The 22,966-nt window shown below is 41.7% G+C and overlaps 1 protein-coding gene and 1 non-coding gene across 2 annotated transcripts in view; one reads left to right on the top strand and one right to left on the bottom strand.

Annotated features, from left to right (window-relative positions):
* Positions 1-22,966, bottom strand: part of Sh2d4b (SH2 domain containing 4B) — a 77,314-nt gene that overhangs the window by 34,298 nt on the left and 20,050 nt on the right. Inside the window, exon 5 of the mRNA XM_051206854.1 lies at positions 3,320-3,467. Within this exon, the coding sequence (XP_051062811.1) occupies positions 3,320-3,467 (148 nt within the window). The remainder of the gene's footprint in view (positions 1-3,319; positions 3,468-22,966) is intronic.
* On the top strand, positions 9,883-9,994 carry LOC127238336 (U6 spliceosomal RNA). The gene has a single exon (XR_007835921.1). It is a non-coding gene; the product is annotated as a U6 spliceosomal RNA (small nuclear RNA).

Below are 22,966 nucleotides of genomic sequence, written 5' to 3'. Positions count from 1 at the left end.
AGCTAAGAGGTTAACAGCATGCACTGGTCTTCCAGAGGACTGGAATTTGGTTCCCAGCACACAGCACCTGTAACTTCAGATGAAGGGCATCCAACAACTGCTGCAGACACACACGTGTGTTCCCACACACATGCACACACCCTGTCTCAAAAAAATGAGTAAGAGGAATAGAGGAAGACACCCACTGTCAGACATCAACATTACCTTCCACATGTTCACATGCATACACTTACACAATGTGCATGTGCACCTAAACACATATGTATAAACACCCATATGTGAAGGAACATCAGCACACTGGGGCATGTGGCTCTGGCAGGCCTTGCCCTTCTCCCCCATTCCTTCTGCCTTGCTGAAAACCATTAGATTACATTCCTAAAGCTAGCCAGCAATTATTACTCTTATTTAGCCTCCTGAGGCTGACTACCAAAGTCCAGCTATCAAAATACTGAAATCCCCCAATCAGAAGTCCCTTTGGCTCACCTCATTAACACACCCAGTTAAAATCAAACACTTCATCCTAATATGAAGTTTTGAGCCAATAAATGTAGTGAGAGGTCAGCATGTAAGATCAATATACAAGAGTCCAGTGCACAATCTAGATGCAGCCCATTTATACTTCAGGAAAAAAATTTATAAAAACAGGGCATAACTATGATTGTTACTATTAAAGGAAATTAAATAAGATTTAAATGAAATGCTGTCTTATATTCAAGAATTAGAAAATTATTTTGTTTTTGAAATCTTGAAGATTTAACCCACAGCCTCACTCTTGCTAGGCATGTGCTTTCCCACTGAGCTACATCCCTACTGCTCAGGGGTTTTGCATGATTTATTTTTATTATTTTAATTATGTGTATGTATGTGCCTGTATGTTTATATTACCACCTGACACAGATGCTAGAAACAAAAGTGAAGTCCTATGGAAAAACAGTAAATGTTCTTAACCACTGAGCCATCTTTTCAGCCCCCCCCCCCACCTCGTTGGCTCGTTTGTTTGATGGTTTGTTTTATGTTTTTCTGTTTTTTGAAAGAGGGGTTCAGTATACAAGCTGAACAAGTCTTTGAACTTGCTATATAAGCCAGTCGGGCCTTGAACTTACACTGGGATTTCAGGCACTATCCCATTATGTCTGACACAAAGTATTGTGAAGATGGCAATACTCCCCATATTGACATACAATGCAATCTCTATCAAAATCCCAGCTGCTATCATTTCAGAACTAGACCAGCTGATCCTAACGTACAGAAATAAAAGGGTCTCAGAATAAACCAAAATAATCCCAAGAAAGGAAAACAGTGACGGAGGTCTTACACTACCCAGTTTCAAAGCTGACTGCAAGTCTCCTATCACCAACAGTGCTACTGGCATGAGAACAGACAAATAAGTCAGCGGAACAGAGCTGAGAGCTCTGGGGAGAGTGGGGAGCAGACATTGCTTGAGTAAATATTTCTACAAGGGTGCCAAGAGCTTTGAAAAAATAGCCCTTCCAACAAATGGTACTCTGACAATTGAGTCAATCAGGAATGTCACTTCACACAAAAACTAACTCAGAACATAGCAGAGGCTTAAACATAAGAGCTAAACCTGTAAATCTCTTAGAAGAGAGATGAGTGTAAGTTGCCTTGTCCTGGAAGCAAACAACTGATTTCTTAGATGTTACAAAAATCACAGGGCATTTCAAAGGACACCACCAAGAAAGTGTCCCATTGTCATTGTGCCTTTGCACATGCTGGCCTCCATCTAAAGTGCTCTCTTTGGGGATGGTAAAACGGCTCTACGGTTACGAGTGCTAGCCGCTCTTGAAGAGGACCAGAGCTCAGTTCCCAGCACTGGGACACTCACAGCCACCTACAATTCCAGTTTCAGGGGACCGGACACCCTTTCTGATCGCCATAGGTACCCACATGTACATGCACACACACACACACACACACACACACACACACACACACACACACACACACACACACACACATACACACAAATAAAAAATACTCAGAGTTTTCTTTGCCACAATAATTCCTAAGCCAATGCCAGGGCTCACTTCATTCTACTCCCTTGGAGCCCATCAGGACAGCCAAACCCATGCTCCAAAAGTACCTGCCACACCTCTCCCCCAAAGTCCTGAGTCCATGTATCTATCTGTTCTGACTGGAAGTGCCACTAACATAAGGCCTCTAAGTATCAATATCTGAAGTCTCCAGAGCACAGCTCGTAGTTTGAATGTGAATACCTCCCTGGGCTCATAGGTTTGACTGACTAGTCTGCAGTTAGTGGAACTGCTTAGGAAGGATTGGGGCATGTCTTGGTTACAGTGAAGACACTATGTCCAGAGAAACTCTTACAAAGGAAAACATTTCATCGGGGCTGGCTTACAGTTTATTGTCATGGCAGGAAGCATGGTGGCATGCAGGCAGACATGATGCTGGAGAGGTAGTTGAGAGTTCTACACCTGGATCCACAGGCAACAGGAAGAGACAGTGAGCCACAAGTCTGGCTTGAGCATCTGAGACCTCAAAGCCAGTTCCCAGTAACTTCCTCAGACAATGCCACAACTTCCAACAAGGCCATACCTCCCAATAGTGCCACTCAAAAGGACCTATGGAGTCCATTTTTTTTTTCAAACCACCACAGCCAGCAAGTATGGGCTTGTTGGAGTAGGTGTGTCACTGGAGGTGTGCTTTGAGATTTCAAAATCCATACCAGTCCCAGTCTCTCTCTTTCTCTCTCTCCCTGACTAAGTCTGTCTTTCTGACTCAGTCTCCCTTTGTGTATCTGTTTGTTGTCTGTCTTTATCTCTCTCTAACTCTCTCTCTCTCTCTCTCTCTGTGTGCGTGTGTGTGTGTGTGTGTGTGTGTGTGTGTGTGTGTGTATGTGTGTGTGTGTATACCCCCACACACACTTCTGCCTGCTTCATGCAGGTCAGGATTTAAAGCTCTCAGCCACTACTCTATCACCATACCTGCTTGCTTCCTGTCATCATAGTCATAGACTAACCCTCTAAAACTATAAGAAGGTCTCCAATTAAATGTTTTCTCTTCATACATCAGAACAGTAAGTCAAACAACAGCATAGAGTCAGGCAATTATTGGCAACTGAGAAAATGTAATGTTTCATTCTTTAATGGAAGACATCTCCAGGGCAGGTGCGCAAGCTCCTTGAGAGTGCAGCCCTTACTCCAGCAGGGCCGCGCACACGGGGAAAGCCTTGGGTGGTGGGGAAGGAGGCTGAAATGATGGCAAAGCACATGCAAAGTGGGGGGAGCTGGGAGGGGAAGCCAGGCAGCCTTGGGGCCCAGGACACAGCTCAACTCACACTGCTCTTCCCACTCGCGTTCCTCTTTCTCACTGACTTGGCAGTACAGCTGGGCCTGCTTCAGGGTCCAATAGAGTTCCTTGGCTCTCTGTTCCTCCTGGAGACGAATCTGTTCTTCTCCTCGCCTCCTCTCTTCTTCCTCTTTCCTCTGGAAAATTATTGAGACACAGCGGCATTTGAATAGGGTACTGCCTGTGGGATTCTGCAGGTAGTAAGTCTGGGCTGTCTGGAGTGACCAGCAGCTACCACTCTCCTCTTGGTCCTCACAATATTGAAATGTGATAGTCACACTTGGTTAAGAATCAAATGGATTGGTATATTGCAGCAAACTTTATTTGCTGTTCTGCAGTACTGGGGATTGAACCTAGATCCTCATCCATGCTAAACAAGTTCTCACCACTGTGACATCCCAGGCCAGCACTGTGACTCCCCAGCCCAGCAATGTCTAAACTCTTAAGCCTTCTACAAAGATAAGGGGACTGGGCCATACTCAGACTTGCTTCTACTGGAAGTCAAGAAGGAGTGTGGATACAGAGAGCAGTGTCTGATCTTTCTATATCCTGTCCATCTGGACATAGCAGAATGTCTTGACCAGCCTGGATACAGTATTGACAACACCATAGGTCTACTAGTCTTAAATCTCTTGTTTTTTGCAAGTCCCACAAGTTCCAAAAAGGCTGTATATGTATGTGTGTTTTCCTACCCATGTTTACATGAAAATAGCATTTATGCACTCAGAACTTACACAGGTGGATAATGAAAAATAGTTCACCAAACCTCTTCCCCAACCCCAGGGCACCATTGAGCCTTGTATTTTATACAGATGCTGGGAATTGAACTTAGGTCCTCATGCTTATGTGGCAACTACGTCACTGCCTGAGTCAGCCATCTCCCTGCCCCCTAATATTTTTCATTCTTGACTTACGAATCCCAAAACTTAAATTCTGCCTTAGATTTTTGTTACATAAGTTTTTAGACACAGGAATATAGCAAGCCAGAGAGGTTGCTACTTTCATCAACTATAAAGAATGTTTTTAAACCTTTTGAAATACTTGCAGCTTACACACGCTGTATAACACAACTTTTCTTTGTACTAAGAACAGTTTTATTTTATCTTCTCATAATGATATGTTTTATGATTAATGGCATCTTAAATTCTGGAAAACATGGCAGGGAATGAGCTTTTCTTTCAAGTATCATTGCCATAGCTGTTTTTTTTCTGGGCTTAATAGTTGCTTTATTCTGCTTCCAGCAGAATACTGAATTTTCCCAAACTCCTATCAAGTATAGTAAACTTTGAGCTCAACCATGTATGAGTTCTTATAAATACAGTATTGCCCTCTTTTTCAGAGGGACAGCCTTCCCCTGGGAGCCATTTTTCATTCTTCTATGTGCTATGCTGCCCACTTCCTAGACACCTTTCCATCCACACTTCAGGACCCGTCTCTGAACCTGGAACCTTCTCAGAGATAGAGCCCTGTTTCACTGGTAGCTATTTTCCTTCTACAGCCACTTATCTCAGAATACACAGAGCCTCTTTCTGAGTGTTTGCCTGAAGATATTGCTAAGCCAGCCTCACACTCAACTACTAATTTAGCTGATCACAGAACCTGATTAATTAAAAGCATTGCTACCTTGTCTTCCAGCATTACTGCCACCTTTTCAACTGCTGAATAGCGTATTTGTTTCCTCCCTGGAAATCTGCAATCTCATTACCATGGGTATTCTTTTCTTTTCAATTTTTTTCAATTCTTTTTCTTTTTTAATTGAAAATAGATTCTTCTCTTATACAATATATCCCAATCACAGTTTCCCTTCCCTCCACTTCCCCTCCATTTCCCTTCAGAAAGGAGCAGAACATGGCACACTGAATCAACAAAGCATGGCTCATAAGGGTCACAGAGACTAAAGTGGCAAGCATGGGGTATGCATGGGTCTGTACCAGGCCCCCTGTGTATATGATATGGCTGTTAGCTTAATGTTTCTGTGAAACTCCTAACAGTGAGAGCAGGGAGCAGATGTATCTCTGTATCTCTGAGCATCTTTTCCTATTATTATTATTATTATTATTATTATTATTATTATTATTATTTTAGACACAGTTTCTCTGTGTAACAGTCCTGGCTGTCCTTGAACTCACTTTTGTAGATCAGACTGGCCTCAGTGATGCCTTGTTTTGTTGCATCAGGTTTGTTTGTTGATTCTAAAGCATTTTCAATGATGTGCCCTGCTGAGAGGGCTTTCTTCAGGGGAGAGTCGCACGCCTGTCCAGTACAATACTGCTTCTTTGCCTGGATGAGTTCCCTCAATTCTCTTTTTATAGGACTCCTCTTTGTCGAGTGCTGGTCAGCTTGATTCTGTCTCCTAAAGACTCCATCTTTCCTCTCTTCTTTTCCACATTTTGTCTTTCCTTGTTTCTACTTCCTGGTTGAAGTCACTCCTACCTTCATCTTCCAACTGTTTCACCAGTTGTGAGCTGTTTTCTTTCTGTGTGCCATGTGTGATTTTTAAACCCTCATTCTTATTTGCTAACATCTCTTTCATGTGGGTGCATCCTGTATTTGTTTCAGAAATGTGGCAGTCTTGTCTTGCCTTTTACTCTGACTGGGATCTATTTCTTTTGTGTTTTGTTGCATTTATTTGATTTGGTGCCTGCCACTCCTAGAAAAAGAAGGTTGCTATTGGATGTGCCCTTCCTGTCTGTTCACAGTGAAGAGGTAAGTCAGGCTTGAATGGGAAGCTAAGCATGTAGCCAGCTTCACTGAGAGACAAGCTTCACTCTGTGGCCACTGCATGAGGAACCATCTTTGAAGAACCATCAGTTGGAAGGCTTTGGAGCTCCTTTCTGTAAGATTATCTGAGGTCTTGTTTTTCTTGTGTGGTTTCTGAGCAGGAGTCAGCAGTGAGCAGGCAAATTTGTCCTTAAATCCTCCTTAAATTTCCCGAGCCAGGCCTTGTGCTTTATGCAAAGTCATGATTTGAAATGCCTCATTTGTCGATTTCTTTCTCCTTCTCTTTCCCCAGCAGGACTGAGAAGGGCAACCTTGTTTTCCAAGGCCAGACAAGGTCCTGCATGAGCTCTGGTCCCTGTTTATTCATTCCACATGCTTTCTGTCCCTCTTCCCAGTATATGAGTATGCACATAGTAGTCAGCATCCCCAACTATGTAGAATAGCAGCTTTCAGGCTATGCTAGCCTTGAAATATTGCATTTTATAAAGCAACAGTGTTGGTTGTTTTTTAATCTTTGCTATTTGTTTTTTTTTTGGGGGGGGCACCACCCAGCTCCTAAATAAATCACATGGATACTTTATTCTTACATATGAATGCTCAGCCTTTGCTTGCCTTGGCTGGCCCTGATGTCCTCCTCTCCTCCTTCTTTTCTGACTCCCTTGATCTTCTCTTCCTAGATTTCTCCTCCTATTTATTCTCTCTGCCTGCCAGCCCTACCTATTCTTTCTCCTCCTGGCTATTGGCCATTCAGCTCTTTATTAAGCCCATCAGGTGTTTTAGACAGGCAAAGAATCACAGCTTCATAGCTTCACAGAGTTAAACAAATACAACATAAAAGAATGCAACACATCTTTGCATCATTAAGCAAATGTGACACTGCACAAACTAATGCAATGCATCTTAAAAATAACATTCCACAACATGAAAGTTTCTTATTACATCTTTAAAATTGACTTTGTGTGCATGCTTGTATGTGTGTGTGGGTGGGGGACATGCATGACATGGCACGTAGGGAAAGATCAGAGAACAGTTTGTGGAAGTTGGTTCTCTCCCTCCACAAGGTGGATCCCAGGAATGGTATTCAAATCATCAGACTTAGTAGGAAGGACTTTTACTTTCTAAGCACTCTCACCATTCCCAAAGGAACATTTCTGAGCTCAGTTACTATACCATATGGCTTAGTGGTAAGATGACACTATAACTTGTTTATTCAAGTAAACAACCACCATTATGAGGCACAAACTGATAACTAATGTATTTGTACCAATAAACTATTATGCATGTGAATATAAAGAATCATACTGGAAATACCATTCATGAGTTTATCAATCATACCAGATGTAAGCCTCTCACCTAAGACTATAGAAAGGTGCACACAAGACCAAGATGTAGAAGACATACTGACCCACCACCCAGTCATTTGCCACAAGTTTCATCCTGAAAAATTGCTACAGCAAAAGACTTTGCCTTGTTCCACAGGCTCCACCTTAAGCAGTTTCTTTGCCTATGTCATGTATCCAATTGTAAAACAGCATTCAAAACTGCCTGCTACCTGACATCTGACAACTCTGTGCTTTGAAAAGCTCTACAGCTGTGGTTTATAAAACTACTTATATGGTTCTCTACTGAAACTTTTCTTTTCATCTAGATAGCCTCTTTGCCTCCACTGAAACCTGTATGCCTCTTTGACCTGTTCAAAGCCATTCTTAGTACATACTTACTACTCTATCATGTGAAATGCAATGTGTGATTTCAGAGTTAATAATAATAATTAAGATTAAAACAAAAAAACACTGGTTGCTATTGGCCATGTCGACCAAGTGAAATTAGTATATACTCCTTCTAGCAGAAATGAATATATTCTACAGTGACATTTGTGTTCCTCCCCTTTGGATAAGACTAATGGAACAATGGTCCCCAAGAAACTGGAATTTTCAGGTTTCTCACACTAGAAGGAAAAGGCTGGAGTCTGATATCAGACACTGAGGAACTTGTCTGCCTTTATACAGTTCTGACAGCCTGTTAACCCACCTTGCTAGAAAAACTGGAATAAAGACAATAATGATGAATCAATGAGACTACACCTTATCAAGGAATGTTTAGCTACACATACCTTTGACCCTCTAGTAATTCTAAGAGTTCTGAGAATGGAGTGGAGACCATTCCACTGCACCACTTTATTTACTCCTCTTCCCAATGTGGCCACATCAGACAAATCTCCTGTCTCTACATACCATTATCATTTCTCTGTTTAATAAGCCTATTGAGGATGAGTGGCCAAGCTTAACTTGGTAGAGCTGCCAGACCTCAAGCTCTGATCTTAGTAATTCTGGTAATAGTAGTACTTGGTGAATTAAAGTGAACAGAATTGATATAGTCTGTGATATAGTCTATTCAATATTGTCTAGTATTGTGGAAGGATACAAACATGTTCACTGTGTTTCTGACATAGCTTATTTGTGAAAATGAGGTTGACCAGATGTTCCAGTAACTCCAGGATTCATTTTCAGGGAGTCAGATTAGTCTACAGTACAATGTCTGAGACCTGGTTCCAAAAAGGTAGTCTGATAGCAGACATATTCTTGTGGCCAATATAGTATTTTTTTTTCCACTAGTTTACAAGAGATTCGGTAGCTGGGACAGAGCTAACACACTGGTGTTAAGTGGCTATAACTGTTAATAGAGACAAATGCACTGCAGAACAATTATTCACCTTCCCTGTACACCCTGGAGCACCCCTCTATCTTCCCACTGCCCCAGGTTCAGACCTTGACTTAATATATCTTTCTTTCCTACACAACTCTCTCCATTCTGCCTGATAGCTCAGGTCTTTCCCTATTTACCTCCCACTTCCTTCTGGACAAAAGAAGAGATATATTCAGTAACATGAATGTGAAATAAGTGAAATGGAGGTAAACAAATCCAGCTGCTCCACAAAAAGAACTTGCAGCCAACCTCATGTCCTCAGCACCACTTCTTGCAGTATCTGGTTCCTCCAAACCCTGGCCCTCTGAGGTTCTAGACTGAGCCATCTCACTGCCTGCCCCCTTCCTATACCCCCCACTGAGTTCCTGAACAAAACCCCTGTCTCTGTTTTGATATTTTCTCATATCACCTTTCCTCTCTCAGTTTTTGTGGTGTATAGTTTTTTTTTTCCCCTAGCTTTAGGTACTATATTAATGACTAAAAAAAAGGAAAAGGTACTATAACTATAAATTCTAAATCCTAAATTTTTAAATGACACTTTGGGGCTGGAAAAAGAGAGCACGGGGTTTAAGGGCAAAGCTCAAGTATTCATACTAACTGAGGAGACATCTACATACAGATAGAGGGAAACTAGTGGTGTGACAGCAGATTAAGAGGGTCTCAGGCCACTCTACATTTACAACTCAAAAGAAAGAGTTGGAATCAGAAAAGAAGACTAATAAAGAGAAGCAAGGTTAAGATAACCTAGAAGGAAGGATGCCTGTGAACAACTAGGAAGAAGGAGCATTTAAGGCAGAGAGTAGTGAGCTAAAATGAAGCCTACTGAGACATTGCAAAAATAAGAAAGGTACCAGAGACAGCTGGCTGTGATAGCTGGAAGTATCTAGAGAACATGGCAGGAGCAGCCCTTATGGAACAGAGGGACTGTTTTATCTAGGCACTACAGGGAGGAAGTAGAGATGACTACAGACAGCCCATCAGGACACCCAAGATGAGAGAAACATGGGGTTACAGTAGACACAGAATAGCTTCTCAGCATTTTGGCTAACATCTCTCAAAATGGACATGGTGGCTTTGACACGGGAAATCCTAAGGCAGTTCCTGACTGATAGAAAACTGTAAGCTGTGCTCGCTTCAGTAGCACATATACTAAAAAAAAATTGGAGTAGTACCGAGAATATCAGCATGGCCCATACACAAGGATGCCACGAAAATTCATGAAGCATTCCATATTTTGGGCTGGAAAGATGGCTCAGTGGTTAAGAGCACTGGCTGCTCTTCCAGAGCTCCTGAGTTCAATTCCCAGCAACCATAAGGTGGCTCAGAGCCATCTGTAATGAGGTCTGGTGCCCTCTTCTGGCCTGCAGGCATATGTGCAGTCAAAACCTAAATAAGTAATAAATAAACATGGCCCTTCATATTTACCTAATGCATTTCCTTTTCCTCCCCACTGGGCTCCCTAATCTCTGACAATGGTCACTGTGTCACTCAGTCCACAAGACACCAACCAAAGCATCCTGCCACAGACACTTTAGATTCTTTATCATAGGGATCTTCAAGGCAGACAGTTGACTGCTGGCAGATCCAAGAGCCTCAGATTCAAACTGTATTAACTTGCTGTTATAATGGATCATTGCCTATATGGCTTAAACAAGAAAGTGTTTGCTCACGGTTCTAGAGGTGGCAAGGCCTAACACACATTAGCATGGTTGGTTCCTTCTGAAGGTTCTCCTTGGCCTGCAGGTGGCCTCCTTCCTACTGCTTCACACCGTGTCCGAGTTCTTCTTAGAAGGGCACCAGTCTTACTGTATTCAGGCCTAACCAACACTAAAGATTGCATGTTAGCTAAAATTACCTCTGTAAGAACCTTGTGTTCAAATACAGTTATGTTCTGAAGTACTGGAAGTCTCAGACTTCATTATAGATGAAGCGGGCAGGGGCAATTGAGCCCATAGTGAGAAAACTGCACTTGAGAGAACGGCCAAAGGGTCAGGACTGGTGTGTGGATTTTCCCGCATCAAATTACAATGTGAAGTTCCTACACCACCCGGCTGTGGGTGACAGGAGGCAGAACGTTAAATAACACTGTCATTGCTCAGCTATTTCTCCTCTTGAGAGTGGGACACTACCAGGGAGCCAGTGGTCTACAACAACCTCCCCTCTCAAAGGAAAATGACTGGCCATTCACGGTGACAAAGGCAAACCTCTTCACAAAGATAGAGACAACAAAAGAAAACAGTTTGCAGCTACAAATCCACAGAATTGCATCTTTCTCCTTGAGGACTCACTAAAATGGCTTAACTCTCACAACTAAAATTACCTAAACATCCTCATTATGGAAACCATGGGAACTATTGAGTCAGCCTGAGATCTCTGAAGAAAAGTCCATCTTAATAAGTTAAGCAGCCAAAGTGCAACCCAACCAAGAGGCAGCTATACAAATATTCACATCCCTCCCAGACGGGACTCTGTTGGCTGCCCAAGACCCCCTGAAATGATTCCATCCCCCTTCTCCTGATAATCCATCAGCAATAGCTTACTGCTGAGGCTTGGTTCTACTTAACCCCAGTAGAAAAAGTTACAGAGACAAATGTTTTTTTCTGGAAGAAGTCGACATTTTTGCTGTATTTTGTTCCTACAGTGCCACTGTGCCCTGTGAGATGCCACATTCCAGAACCACAGGACTGGAGCCATGTTATTCATTCCCCCCTCTTCAAGCCACATGGATTAGTGAATAGTAAAGAGAAAAGGGCTTATGATGTCCCATGAGATGGAGAAGGCAAACAGGGTCATGTTGGTGTATTCCTGACAGCCTTGTGAAGTTTTTGAAGTGTTTTTGAAGTGTTTATTTCTTTTTTTTTTTTTTTTTTTTTTTTTTATCTCTATGGGTGTGTTGCCTTCTTGTATACCTTTGCATCAGAGCCCGAGGAAGCCAGGAGAGAATATTGAATTCCCTGAAACTGAAGTTACAGATGGTTGACTGTTAGCTACTATGTGGCTGCTAGAAATCAAACTCCAGTCTTCTGGAAGAGAAGCCAATGTTCTTTTCTTTCTTCCTTTTTCCTTTTCTTTCTTCCCCCCCCCCCCCAAGGGGGTAGGGTTCAAGACAGAGTTTCTCTGTGTGCATCTCTGGCTGTCCTGGAACTTGTTCTATAGACCACACTGGCCTCAAACTCAGAGATTCACCTGCCTTTGCCACCCAAGTACTAGGATTAAAGGCATGCACCAACACTGCCCAGCAGAGCCAGTGTTCTTACTCACTCAACCATGTCTCCAGCCCTGAGCGTACAATTTTCAAGAGGTAAGAAAGTGAGAAATGGAAAGTTTGACCACCATTTATGATCTTACTGGGACCAAGACATTGATGTTTGGCGGGAATGTCATCCAGTCTCTAAAATGAACTCTAATCTAATAGTAAAGAGCAGGGGCAGTAAAAACAGGGACCTGGGAGTCAAGAAGGAACATGATGGGAGCAGAGAGAGAGCATGATTCTCAGTGCGCCTTATTCTGTGATCTTGAGCAAAAGCATCTAGAAGTGGCCTTACAATTGAGAAGGGAGTAGCAGGGTACAGATAGTATCTGGCCCCAGCATCTCCTTTTTTTCTACAGAAGCACTCTTGTATGCATGTATATTGCGTTCTAATGTTGTCAAACCCAAGATAATGGATTGGTTTGAGGTCTATTTTATTTGGGCTTTTTTTTTAATGTGCTTTTCCCCCCTCATTTTTATTTTATGTGTGTATTTGCCTGCATGTATATTTGCCTGCTGTGTGTATCACATGTATAGCAACATCCACAGACTGTTGTTAGCATCCACGTGGAGACATAGATGCTGAAAATCAAATCTAGGGTCTCCGAAAGAGCAGTCAGTGCTCTTAAACTTAACCCTTTCTCCAGCCCACAAGAGAATGGTTTTCTACTGTATGTTTTGTTTTGTTTATTTCATTATTTGTTTGTTGCCAGATACTATGGTTTGAAAGCAGAGCTATGAGCATGCTGGGCAGCTGAAGGCAGAGATACTTTTAAAAACAGATTACCAATTTGCACTATGTTCCATGTGGGCCTTCCATTGCAAGCTCATAGGAAGATCCTGTAATTTACTTCCATTTTCTAAAGTAATTTGTCAGCATTACCTTTTCAACACCCTGGAAAATTAGAAGAAACTGCCCACACCCTCAAGGCATACCATCCCAAGCAAGGCTCATCCCCTCCCTCAACCATCCCCTCCTCAAATTCTTTCCTCTCTAACCTCTATCCACCCCAGTTCTCTCTTCTACAGAATTAAGTCCTCTACATGGCTGGCCCAAGCATGTTCATTCCCCTCCAAGTCCACACCTGCATCCTGCTTCCATGTAGGAAGGATGACACCATCTACCCATCCTCCAGCCTGTGACAAACAAGCCTTTGGTTCTTTTCCTTCCAATCCCACCATACCCTGCTAGTTAAGCCATCACCAATGCTTCTCTGTGTCCAACCTTTCTTTTCTGCCTACAGTCAGAGTCCATCTCAACTTCACATCTTAACCACTGCAAAAATCTCCAAACTGACCTCTTTTCCTGAAGCTATAACTGGAATCATATTGTCTCCATCATCCTAAAATTAACCCAGTGTGGTTTTGCCCACACTTTGTTTTTTTACACTTTCACAACTGCAATTTTATTTGTTGAAGAGCAGAGTACAGAGACATTTCAATTCGTAACACATGCACCCCATCTCTGAAGAGTCATACACTGTGTTCACGTACCCCCAAGAGCCACATGTTGTTTCTCTCTGAACTTATTCCAGTGATGTTCTGGCCTCACATGTGTCGGGTTTTCCGTAGTAACACTCAAATGCTCACAACCCTCAGCACCACTGACTCATGATTTTCTGACACACACAGTACATACTCAGAATGTCCACCTTTCACAGACATTATCACAGCTGGTAGGAAAATGGGCAGCCATGACCAACAGAGACAGTTCTGACAAGACCAGGACCGAGGAGTGGTTTTTTTGGAGATAGTTCTACTAGAAACATGAGACCAGATACAACTCAAAATATTGCAGACACAAATTTACCACTTAGTATGCTTTATGCTGTAGAATATAAAACTAGCCCCCTCTACCAAGAGTTATGGTGACCCCCGAGACGTCACAGCCTCTCCTGATTCAGCATTTTGTTTTCTGGTTGTACCAAAAGATAAACAACCAGCAAATGATTTAACCTCTTAAAAAAATCATTTACACTTAAAAAATGGGATGAGGTGAGATTTCCTCTCACCTTTTAAAAATATTTCTAGAGCTACTAAAAAACTCACATTTACAAAATAGTTGATAAAAATATTCCTCTGGATTGTACAAGAAGGGAGGCAGTGACCACTAACAGACATGATGAATGGTTGGTCGGACTTGGCTTCTTTCTCTTCTGCTTCAGAGGCTAGACTCTGGTTCTCTGTTTCTACGTTCTCTGCAGGCAGATCTGGTGGCCACTTCTGCATGTTTGCCCTTTGCTCCCCTCTTCCCTTTTGTTTGCACCTTTTTGTCTGATGATTCATCCTTCCCAAAGCCTTTTTTGGCCTCGAGTCCACCTTGGCAGGGGCGTTGCCCACACTCTTAAAAGTAGCATTCAAAGACTCCACAGCCTATGCTTCTGGACTTATGTCTGATTTCACACATCATGGACCTTTTATCTCTTTCACCCACAGATTTTTCTTCCTTTCACTTACCTCCTCTGCTCTCTACTCTTGCTCATACCAGACTACTGAAGGTACTGTTGTGCCCTAGCGTAGTCCTCTGGGTGTGGTTAGGGAAAAAGTTACTCACAGTCTCTTCCTTATTGTAAGGTTTTTTGAGAGAAAGGAGTTTATCCTTGCTTCCTGACTTCCCCAAATCCAACCCATACTTGAGTTCCCAGAAAAAGAAAACAAAATATTAAATAAAATTTATTGCATTCCTACATTATTAATGTTGGAATCATGACATCAAAAGGTGCAATAAAAGTAATCAAGTCGTTGTCTAACTTGATACATGAATCCATGGTTTGAGTTCTCTGCTGCTGCAAATAAACTACAGGAAAACAAAAACTGCTTAATACAACAACTTAACCATTCACTTGGGTTTATGTAGGTTAATAATTCAGGCAAGGCTGGGCTAGATGGCTCTTCTGTACCACACAGAATCAGCTGAAGTCAGACACTTGGCTGAGCTCATTCCCTGGGGTTGGCTGGTGGAATCAGGAGGGATTCAACTGTTCCGAAAAGGAGCTTGCATAGAATACACCCAAATACCTTGTGCATATAAGAAAGCTGCCCAAAGATGTTCACTTTTCATTACATCCTAACCCAAACTGAAAATACCCCTGAATCAACAAGGAGAAACCAGGAAATACTAAAACACAATCTGCTTATATCTGCTTATTCGAAGTTATAAATCCATTAATATGAATAGATTTTTAAGCAATTTAACACTAAATTAAACAATTTATATAATTACAAAATCTGTAAAAACAAATAAATAAAACAAAGCTATAGCGATGGCCCAAGGGCTAAAGGGGTGGAATTTGTTTGGTATTTTTTTGTTTGTTTGAGACTGGGTCTCTCTACAGAGCCCTGGCTACCCTGGAACTCACTACATAGACCAGGCTGGCCTCAAACATACAGAGATCCACCTGTTTCTGCCTCCCGAGTGCTGGAATTAAAGGTGTATGCCATTATTCCCAGCTGGTTAAAGGGTTTACTGTAGTGAGATATTCACTTTGTCCACACCTGTGGCACAGACCACGCCCATTGGGGTGGGGACAGAGGCAGCTGTTACCTGGGAGAACAAAGTCTTAAGAGGGGGCTCCAGGAGCTCTCTTGCTTGCAGCATGGGGACAGGGGGACAGGAGAACATCTGGAGGCATCCTTGGACCAGAAACCTACTGGTGTCCATCTGTCTATGTTGTAAGTTATTTCTCCCTGAATAAACATTTATTCGGCCTATTTGTTTCTTCTGATCCTTATTAAACCTCAATAGTTTACTGTTTTTGCAGAGGACCTGGATTCAGTTCTAACAGCCATGTGGTGGTTCACTGTCACCTGTAAATCCAGTTACAGGGGATCAGACGCTCTTGACTTCTGCAGGCACCTATACACACATAGTGCATGTAACTCGTGCAATGTACACGTACACAAATAAATACATCTTTTTTTAATAAAAGGAAAAATTATAGGCATATGGGATCTTAGTAGTTTTATAAATATTGGTATGCTTTAGATACAAAGCAAAAATGGAAAATATTGTTTGTTGCATTTCTCAGTTAAATTTGTTTGTATATGTAAATGCTATGTTTAAGAAAATACTTGGCTTTTATACAGCAATATTCTCAGTGCTCATGAAAAAGACTAAGGTGGAAGGGTTATGAGTCTAAGGCCAGCTGGGCTACACAGTGTACTTCAAGTTAGCCTATACTACATAGTGGGACTAACTATGTCACAGAATAAATAATCAGTTAAATCAACTATTTGAAAACAAGGGTTTATTTATTTATTTATTTATTTTACATTTCCATCCCAGGTTCCTCTCCTTCCCTCCCTTCCATGCCCTGCATCCACCCTCCCACCCTCCCACCCCCACTCCACAGGTAGGGTGATGACCCCTTCCAGAAGGGGTCAACAAAATCTGTCAAGTCATTTGGGGTAGGGACTAGGCCCTCCCTCCTGTCTCTAGGTTAAGGGAGTATCCCTCCATGGGGAATGTGCTCCCAGGCTCTGCCTTAAATTGCACCTATCCTACAGTCTCATATTTCTGAGGGTTCCGAAAGTGAAGCAACGCTAAATCAAGGAGACTACCTCTATTAAAGTTCAAGCATGCATATTTAACAACTTGAATTTTAAGACAAAAACACAGACATCAAAACTAGAAACTTCTTTGGAAATAACACCAGACAGCCAGTGGTATGTGGAAGAGTCTAGAGTAGTAAACTGAACATGGGCAGCAGAATGGACTTGGCCATGAGAGGGGTTGGAGAAAGGAGAGGACCAAGAGAGAGGGGCAAGAGAGAGAGAAGCAAGAGAGCACAAAGTCGAAATGGCAGTGTTGTATAGGAATGAGAAACCAAGGGAAGAGAAGGCCAGGAGAAGTTTAGAGTGGGGTGGGCATGTGGGGGAGGGGGGAACAGGGTGAGAAAAGCCAGCAGTACCCAGTGATCCTGGAGCTAGCAGACATGGCATGCTAAAAGTCACCACAGTTAGCCATTTATCCCACATCTCTGTTGGATCTGACTGCACATGTCTCATAGTTTTACTCACAACTGCAATAGGTATAAAAACAACTGCTGTGGTTCTGAAGGTGTCCTTACTCAGAGGAGATTCATGAAGAAGGTCTTAGAGTGTTATCAGGCCATCAGGAAAACTCTAAATTCCATCTGATCCAATGAAGTCTTCTTGGAACATAGCCACAGGCATATTGCACACAGTGACTATTGTACTACAATGCCAACTGAATAGTGGGACATAGATGGCACTGTTCCTATAGCCTAAAATTACTACATGTTCAGAAAGTACTTAGCTTCTACTTGGGTTAGAGTGTCACTATCTATGCCACCTTCTTAAGTTGTTCAGCAAAACAATGACAAAAGGATACACAAATGTACATATAAATATGTATATCTATACATATGTGTGTCTACCTATATACATGTGTGTTTTTATAGGTGTACACATAGGTATATAGACATGTACAAGTAAATGCATACCTAAGTGTATATATCCATACGAATGTATATGTGCATGAAAAAGCAAAATTTGTCAAATATTATTAATTAGTAAATGCAAGTGAAAACATATAAATGTTCATTTTTTCTCCCACTTTTCTATATGTTGAAAAACTACTTAGAGAAATCCTACTTCATTTAAAAGCTGTCCTAAAAAATTATAATTCATAGCAAACTTAACAGTAACTGCAATAGATTTAAAAACAGTGCTTGAACCCATGTGGTAGCAAACATTTGTGATTCCAGTACTTGGGAGGCAGATATATTAAGATTGTCCTATGTGTAAGACAGCCTGGACTGCATCATGAGACTCTGTATCAGAAGAAAGGGTGTGTGTACGTGTGTGTGTGTGTGTGTGTGTGTGTGTGTGTATACATAAACACTGAGGTAACCTCATTCAAAACAGCAATAAATACTCAGCCTGTGGTTTAAGTAAAGAAAAACTGTGGAATACTCAAGTTTTTGACCAGGGTTCAATTTATAGAAGTTACTGAGACTGTTTAAAACTAAGAATCCATTACTTTTACAAGTGTGCAATAGAAAGTTAACAATGGCACAAAGACAAAAGTGGCTTTGGGTCACAAGGAAACAGCACATACCCAAAAAATACTCCAAGACTGAATATTTTTTTAAATGTCCATTTTCCACAATCACAGCTACAGTATGATGTAATCCCAGTTAAAATCACCATGAAGCATTATTTGAGCAGAAGAACAGTAAGAAAATAGTAGAAAACTTCTGCTGGTAGAAAAAAAATAGGTGATGTTATTAGCCGAAAACATTTTGAAAATAAACATTTTGATGGGGTTCTTACCTAAATAGATGCTAAAAATGATTTTAAAGCTATGGTCATTAAACAATTAGTCTGGTTCAGCAATAATAAATCATAATGGAAAACTGAAGAGATCTGGGGCCAAGTAAAGAATAACTCCAAAAGGAACTTCGGGTGACATTACCATCCCTGACTTCAAGCTCTACTATAAAACTATATCCTAAAAACAGTGTGGTACTGGCACAAAATTAGACAGGTAGACCAATGGAATCAAATAGAAAATCCTGATATTAACCCACACACCTACGAACACCTGATTTTTGATAAAACAGCTAAAAGTATACAATAGAAGGAGGAAAGCATCTTCAACAAATGGTGCTGGCACAACTGGATGATGGTGTGTATAAGATTGCAGATAGAACCATGTCTATCGCCATGATAAAACTTAGGTCCAAATGAATCAAAGACCTCAACATAAATTCAGCCACACTGAACTTCTTAGAAGAAAAGTGGGAGGTAACCTTGAACAAATTGGTACAGGAGACCACTTCCTGAACATAACACCAGTAGCACAGACACTGAGATCGACAATTAATAAATGGGATCTCCTGAAACTGACAAGCTTCTGTAAGGCAAAGGACACAGTTGACAAGACAAAACAGCAGCCCACAGATAGAAAAGATCTTCACCAACCCTACATCTGACAGAGGGCTGATCTCCAAAATATTCAAAGAACTCAAGAAACGTCACCAAAACACCAAATAACCCTACTAAAAATGGGGTACAGAACTGAATAGAGAATTCTTAATAGAGGAATCCAAAATGACTGAAAGACACTTAAGAAAGTGCTCAACATCCTTAGCCATCAGGGAAATGCAAATCAAAACAACTCTGATATACCATCTTACTACTGTCAGAATGGCTAAAATTAGAAACACCAATGACAACTTATGCTGGAGAGGATGTGGAGAAAGGGGAACACTCCTCCACTGCTGGTGGGAGTGCAAACTTGTACAGCCATTTTGGAGATCAGCATGGCAGTTCCTCAGGAAAATGGAAATCAGTCTACCACAGGACCTGGCAATTCCACTCTTAGGCATATACCCAAATGATCCACATCCATTCGGCAAAGACATCTATTCAACTATGTTCATAGAAGCATTATTTGTAATAGCAAGAACCTGGAAGCAACCTAGATGCCCCTCAACTGAAGAACGGATAAAGAAGATGTGGTACATTTACACAATGTGTACTCAGCGGAAAGAACAATGGAATCTTGAAATTCGCAGACAAATGAATGGAACTTGAAGAAACCATCCTGAGTGAGGTAACCAAGTCACAAAAAGGGGAATATGGCATGTACTCACTCATATATGTACTTTAGACAAAAAGCAAAGGATCACCAGCCTATAATTCACACCGCCAGAGAACCTAGGATACAAGGAGGAACCTAAGAGATTCATACAAGATCCCTCACAAAAGGGGATAGGGACAAGATCTCCTGAGCATAATGGGAGCAGGGGGGGCATAGTAAGTGGAAAGGAAGATAAGAGAAAGAGAAGGAGAGGAGAGAACATGTGGGACCAGGAAGATTGAGTCAAGGGACAAACAGAAGAGAGCAAAAAAAGAGATACCATAATAGAGGGAGCCATTATAGGTTTGAAGAGAAAACTGACTCTAGATAAATGTCCAGAGACCTACAGGGATGACCCCAACTAACAATCTGAGCAAAAGTGGAGAGGCTACCTTAAATGCCTTTCCCTGATAATGAGATCGATAACTAACTTATATGCCATCCTAAAACCTTCAGCATCAGATGTTAGAAACAGAAGCAGACACCCACAGCTAAACACTGAGCCAAACTCCTGCAATCCAGTTGCAGAGAGCAAGAAGTGATAAGCAAAGGGGTCAAGACCAGGCTACAGAAACCCACAGAGACAGTTGACCTAAACAAGGAGGAGCTCGTGGACCCCCAGACTGATAGCTGGGAATCCAACACTGGACCGACTCAAACCCCCTAAACATGGGTCTCAGTTAGAAGTCCTGGGCAGTCTAAGGAACCTCTGACAGTGGAACCAGGATGTGTCCCTGGTGCATGAAAGGACTTTGGGAGCACATTCCCCTTGGAGGGATACTCCCTTAGCCTAGAGACAGTAGGGAGGGCCTAGGTCCTACCCCAAATGACTTGACATATTTTGATGATTCCTCCTGGAAAGCCTCACCCTCCCTGTGGAGTGGGTGGGGAATGGGATAGGGGGGAGGTCAGGGGGCATGAGAGGAAGGGAGGGAGAGGGAACTGGGATCGATACGTAAGACTATTAAAATATATTTAAATAAAAAAATTTTAAAAGAGTAAATTCCAGACAAGATAGCAAACAAAGAGAAAGTGATTTAACCACTGCTGTAATACCAGAGTATCTGGGAAAAAAATATAGTCAGAGCACAATAGTATACACTCTCCCAGATGGAAGAAAATTAAACATGGAGAAACAAGCACATGAAAAGTATAAAAACCAATGTAGGTAAGCTTTCTGAGCCTAAAACAAATGATAAAGAAAAGATTGATGAGCTTGCCTCATGAATGTCATCGGCTTCTATACATCTGAAAATGCGATAAGCATAACTATGAAAAGCAATGACTGTTGAAGAATGTATTTCAACATCCCCACCAAGTAACTGCTAAGGAGGAAGGAACAAGTTTTAAAATGGACAGATTCTGTAAAGACACTGACAAGCAAACTCAAAGCTAGCTCCTTCTAAAGCTCCACATGGAGGTACTAGACCAAGCTCCAACTTAGCTTCTACCTCATAAGACCATGGCACTAGGAGGAATTCAGATCACTGAAGTGTATGCCTGAGAAAGCTCAACAATACCAGAAGAATGTGTGATGTGGTCTAGCCTGTGCCTGATGAGGCTATCTGTTCTTACAGCATTCCCTGCAAGGAACTTAAAGTTGTGATAGCATCTCCTTCAACTCAGAAGCATGTGTATGTATGCTTTGAGAGCTATTCTTTGGCCCTGTAATCACATCACAAGCATAAAGGACTCCTTCCTCAGTTTCAGAGGGAGGATAGATGCCCCACTTCACCAATGGCTTGGTTCAGGGAACAGAGCATCTAATTGGAACCTGACCTGCTTCTAGCATCTTTACTCCTCTGACTCTGCAGGGAGCAGGCTCTCCCCTGCCCTGTCTTTTAGTGCTCATTCCCACCAATCACTGCAAACAATGATGGACTGCATCTCTCTCCCCCAGTGTCAGCAGTAGAAAAATCTTTTTTGCTTTGTGTTTTGTTTTTGGCAAATGTTGGATATGAAACCCAGGGCCTTGTACATACTATATCCTCAGACCCAAACTCTGTTTTCATGCCTTAACTAATGTCCAGCTCTGTTTGATTTCAACAATACAACTGACAAAACAGTACAATGTAGAAACTGAATGTGACTTTTGTTTGTTTTCTGCTTATCTGCATTTTTGTGTGTGTTTTCTAATAAATAAATGTATTGCACCTATAATGAAAAAAAATGTTTCCAAGTGATTTAAGCTTCCTTCCAGTTGTAGTTTCCTTTCTGTTGCCACGATAAATTACCCTGACAACAGCAACTCAGGGGGAAAGGGGTGATTTCTGCTCATAACTGTAGGCTGCAGCTCATCTCGGCAGAGAGTCAAGGCAATGGGAACTCAAGCAGCTGGTCACACGCAGGGAGAATGGATGCCTGTGTGCTTAGACTCAACTGGCCTTCTCTTTTCTAACACAGTACAGGGTCCAAGACAGAGCATAGTGTTTCCTTTTTCAGGTTAAATCTTCACATATCAATTAATGTAAGCAAGATAACCCCCCACAGACAGGCCCATGAGCCAAAGAATTTAGGCAGTTCTTTTCCCAGGTGATTCTAGATTGCGTCAAGCTGACAATTAAAACCAAACACCACACTACCAGAGAACAGGGACACTCATCTAACAATTCCAAAGCCCTCTAGATCTAGTTAGAAACACCACATGACCAAACATTCCTGGTTAGTAACATCACATGACCAGACATTCCTAATTAGTAACACCAAGTGACCAGACATTCCTAGGTGAAAAATGTACTTACGTCCTCTCCCTAAATCTTCATAAAAATAAAATGCTTTTCAGGCATGCTGGCACAAATTTTTAATCTTAGGATTCAGAGTGACCTACTGAGACCCTGACAAAACAAACAAATCCAAAGTTTTTGTTTTGTTTTATTTTGTTTTGTTACCAAAAACAAGTCAATAGCTCAGAGAAATTTAGCAAGTGTACTGGCTGGATTTGTGTGTCAATGTCACACATGCTAGAGTCATCACAGAGGACGGAACCTAGAAGACAAGCTATGTGTACTGCAGATGGCCGAGCCAGAGAAGTGACTCAGGCCCCTTGGGGGAGTCCAGAAGATGGTGACTGGATCCCAGATGGTTGGAATTTGGTTTTTCTTTGATTGTGACTGTGCCTTGAATTTTCCCTCTTGAAGTAAGAAAGTATTGGAGCTCATGGTTGAGAGACTGAATTTGAAAAGGCTTTGGATTTTAAAAGAGATTGGCAGTTTTAAAGGGACTGAAATTTTAATGTGTTTGAATTTGTAAAGGCTGTGGAACTTTTAAGGTTATTTATGTTTTTAATGTGAGCTCTTGGGGATGAATAAGAAAAGAAGGGATATGATGTGTTTGTGTGATTTGTTTGTTTG

The sequence above is a fragment of the Phodopus roborovskii genome, unplaced genomic scaffold (genome assembly GCF_943737965.1).
Source record: "Phodopus roborovskii unplaced genomic scaffold, PHOROB, whole genome shotgun sequence".
In the NCBI taxonomy this organism is placed as follows: domain Eukaryota; kingdom Metazoa; phylum Chordata; class Mammalia; order Rodentia; family Cricetidae; genus Phodopus; species Phodopus roborovskii.
The sequence above is the reverse complement of the archived record's forward strand: the minus strand, read 5'-3'. Positions and strand labels throughout refer to the sequence as shown.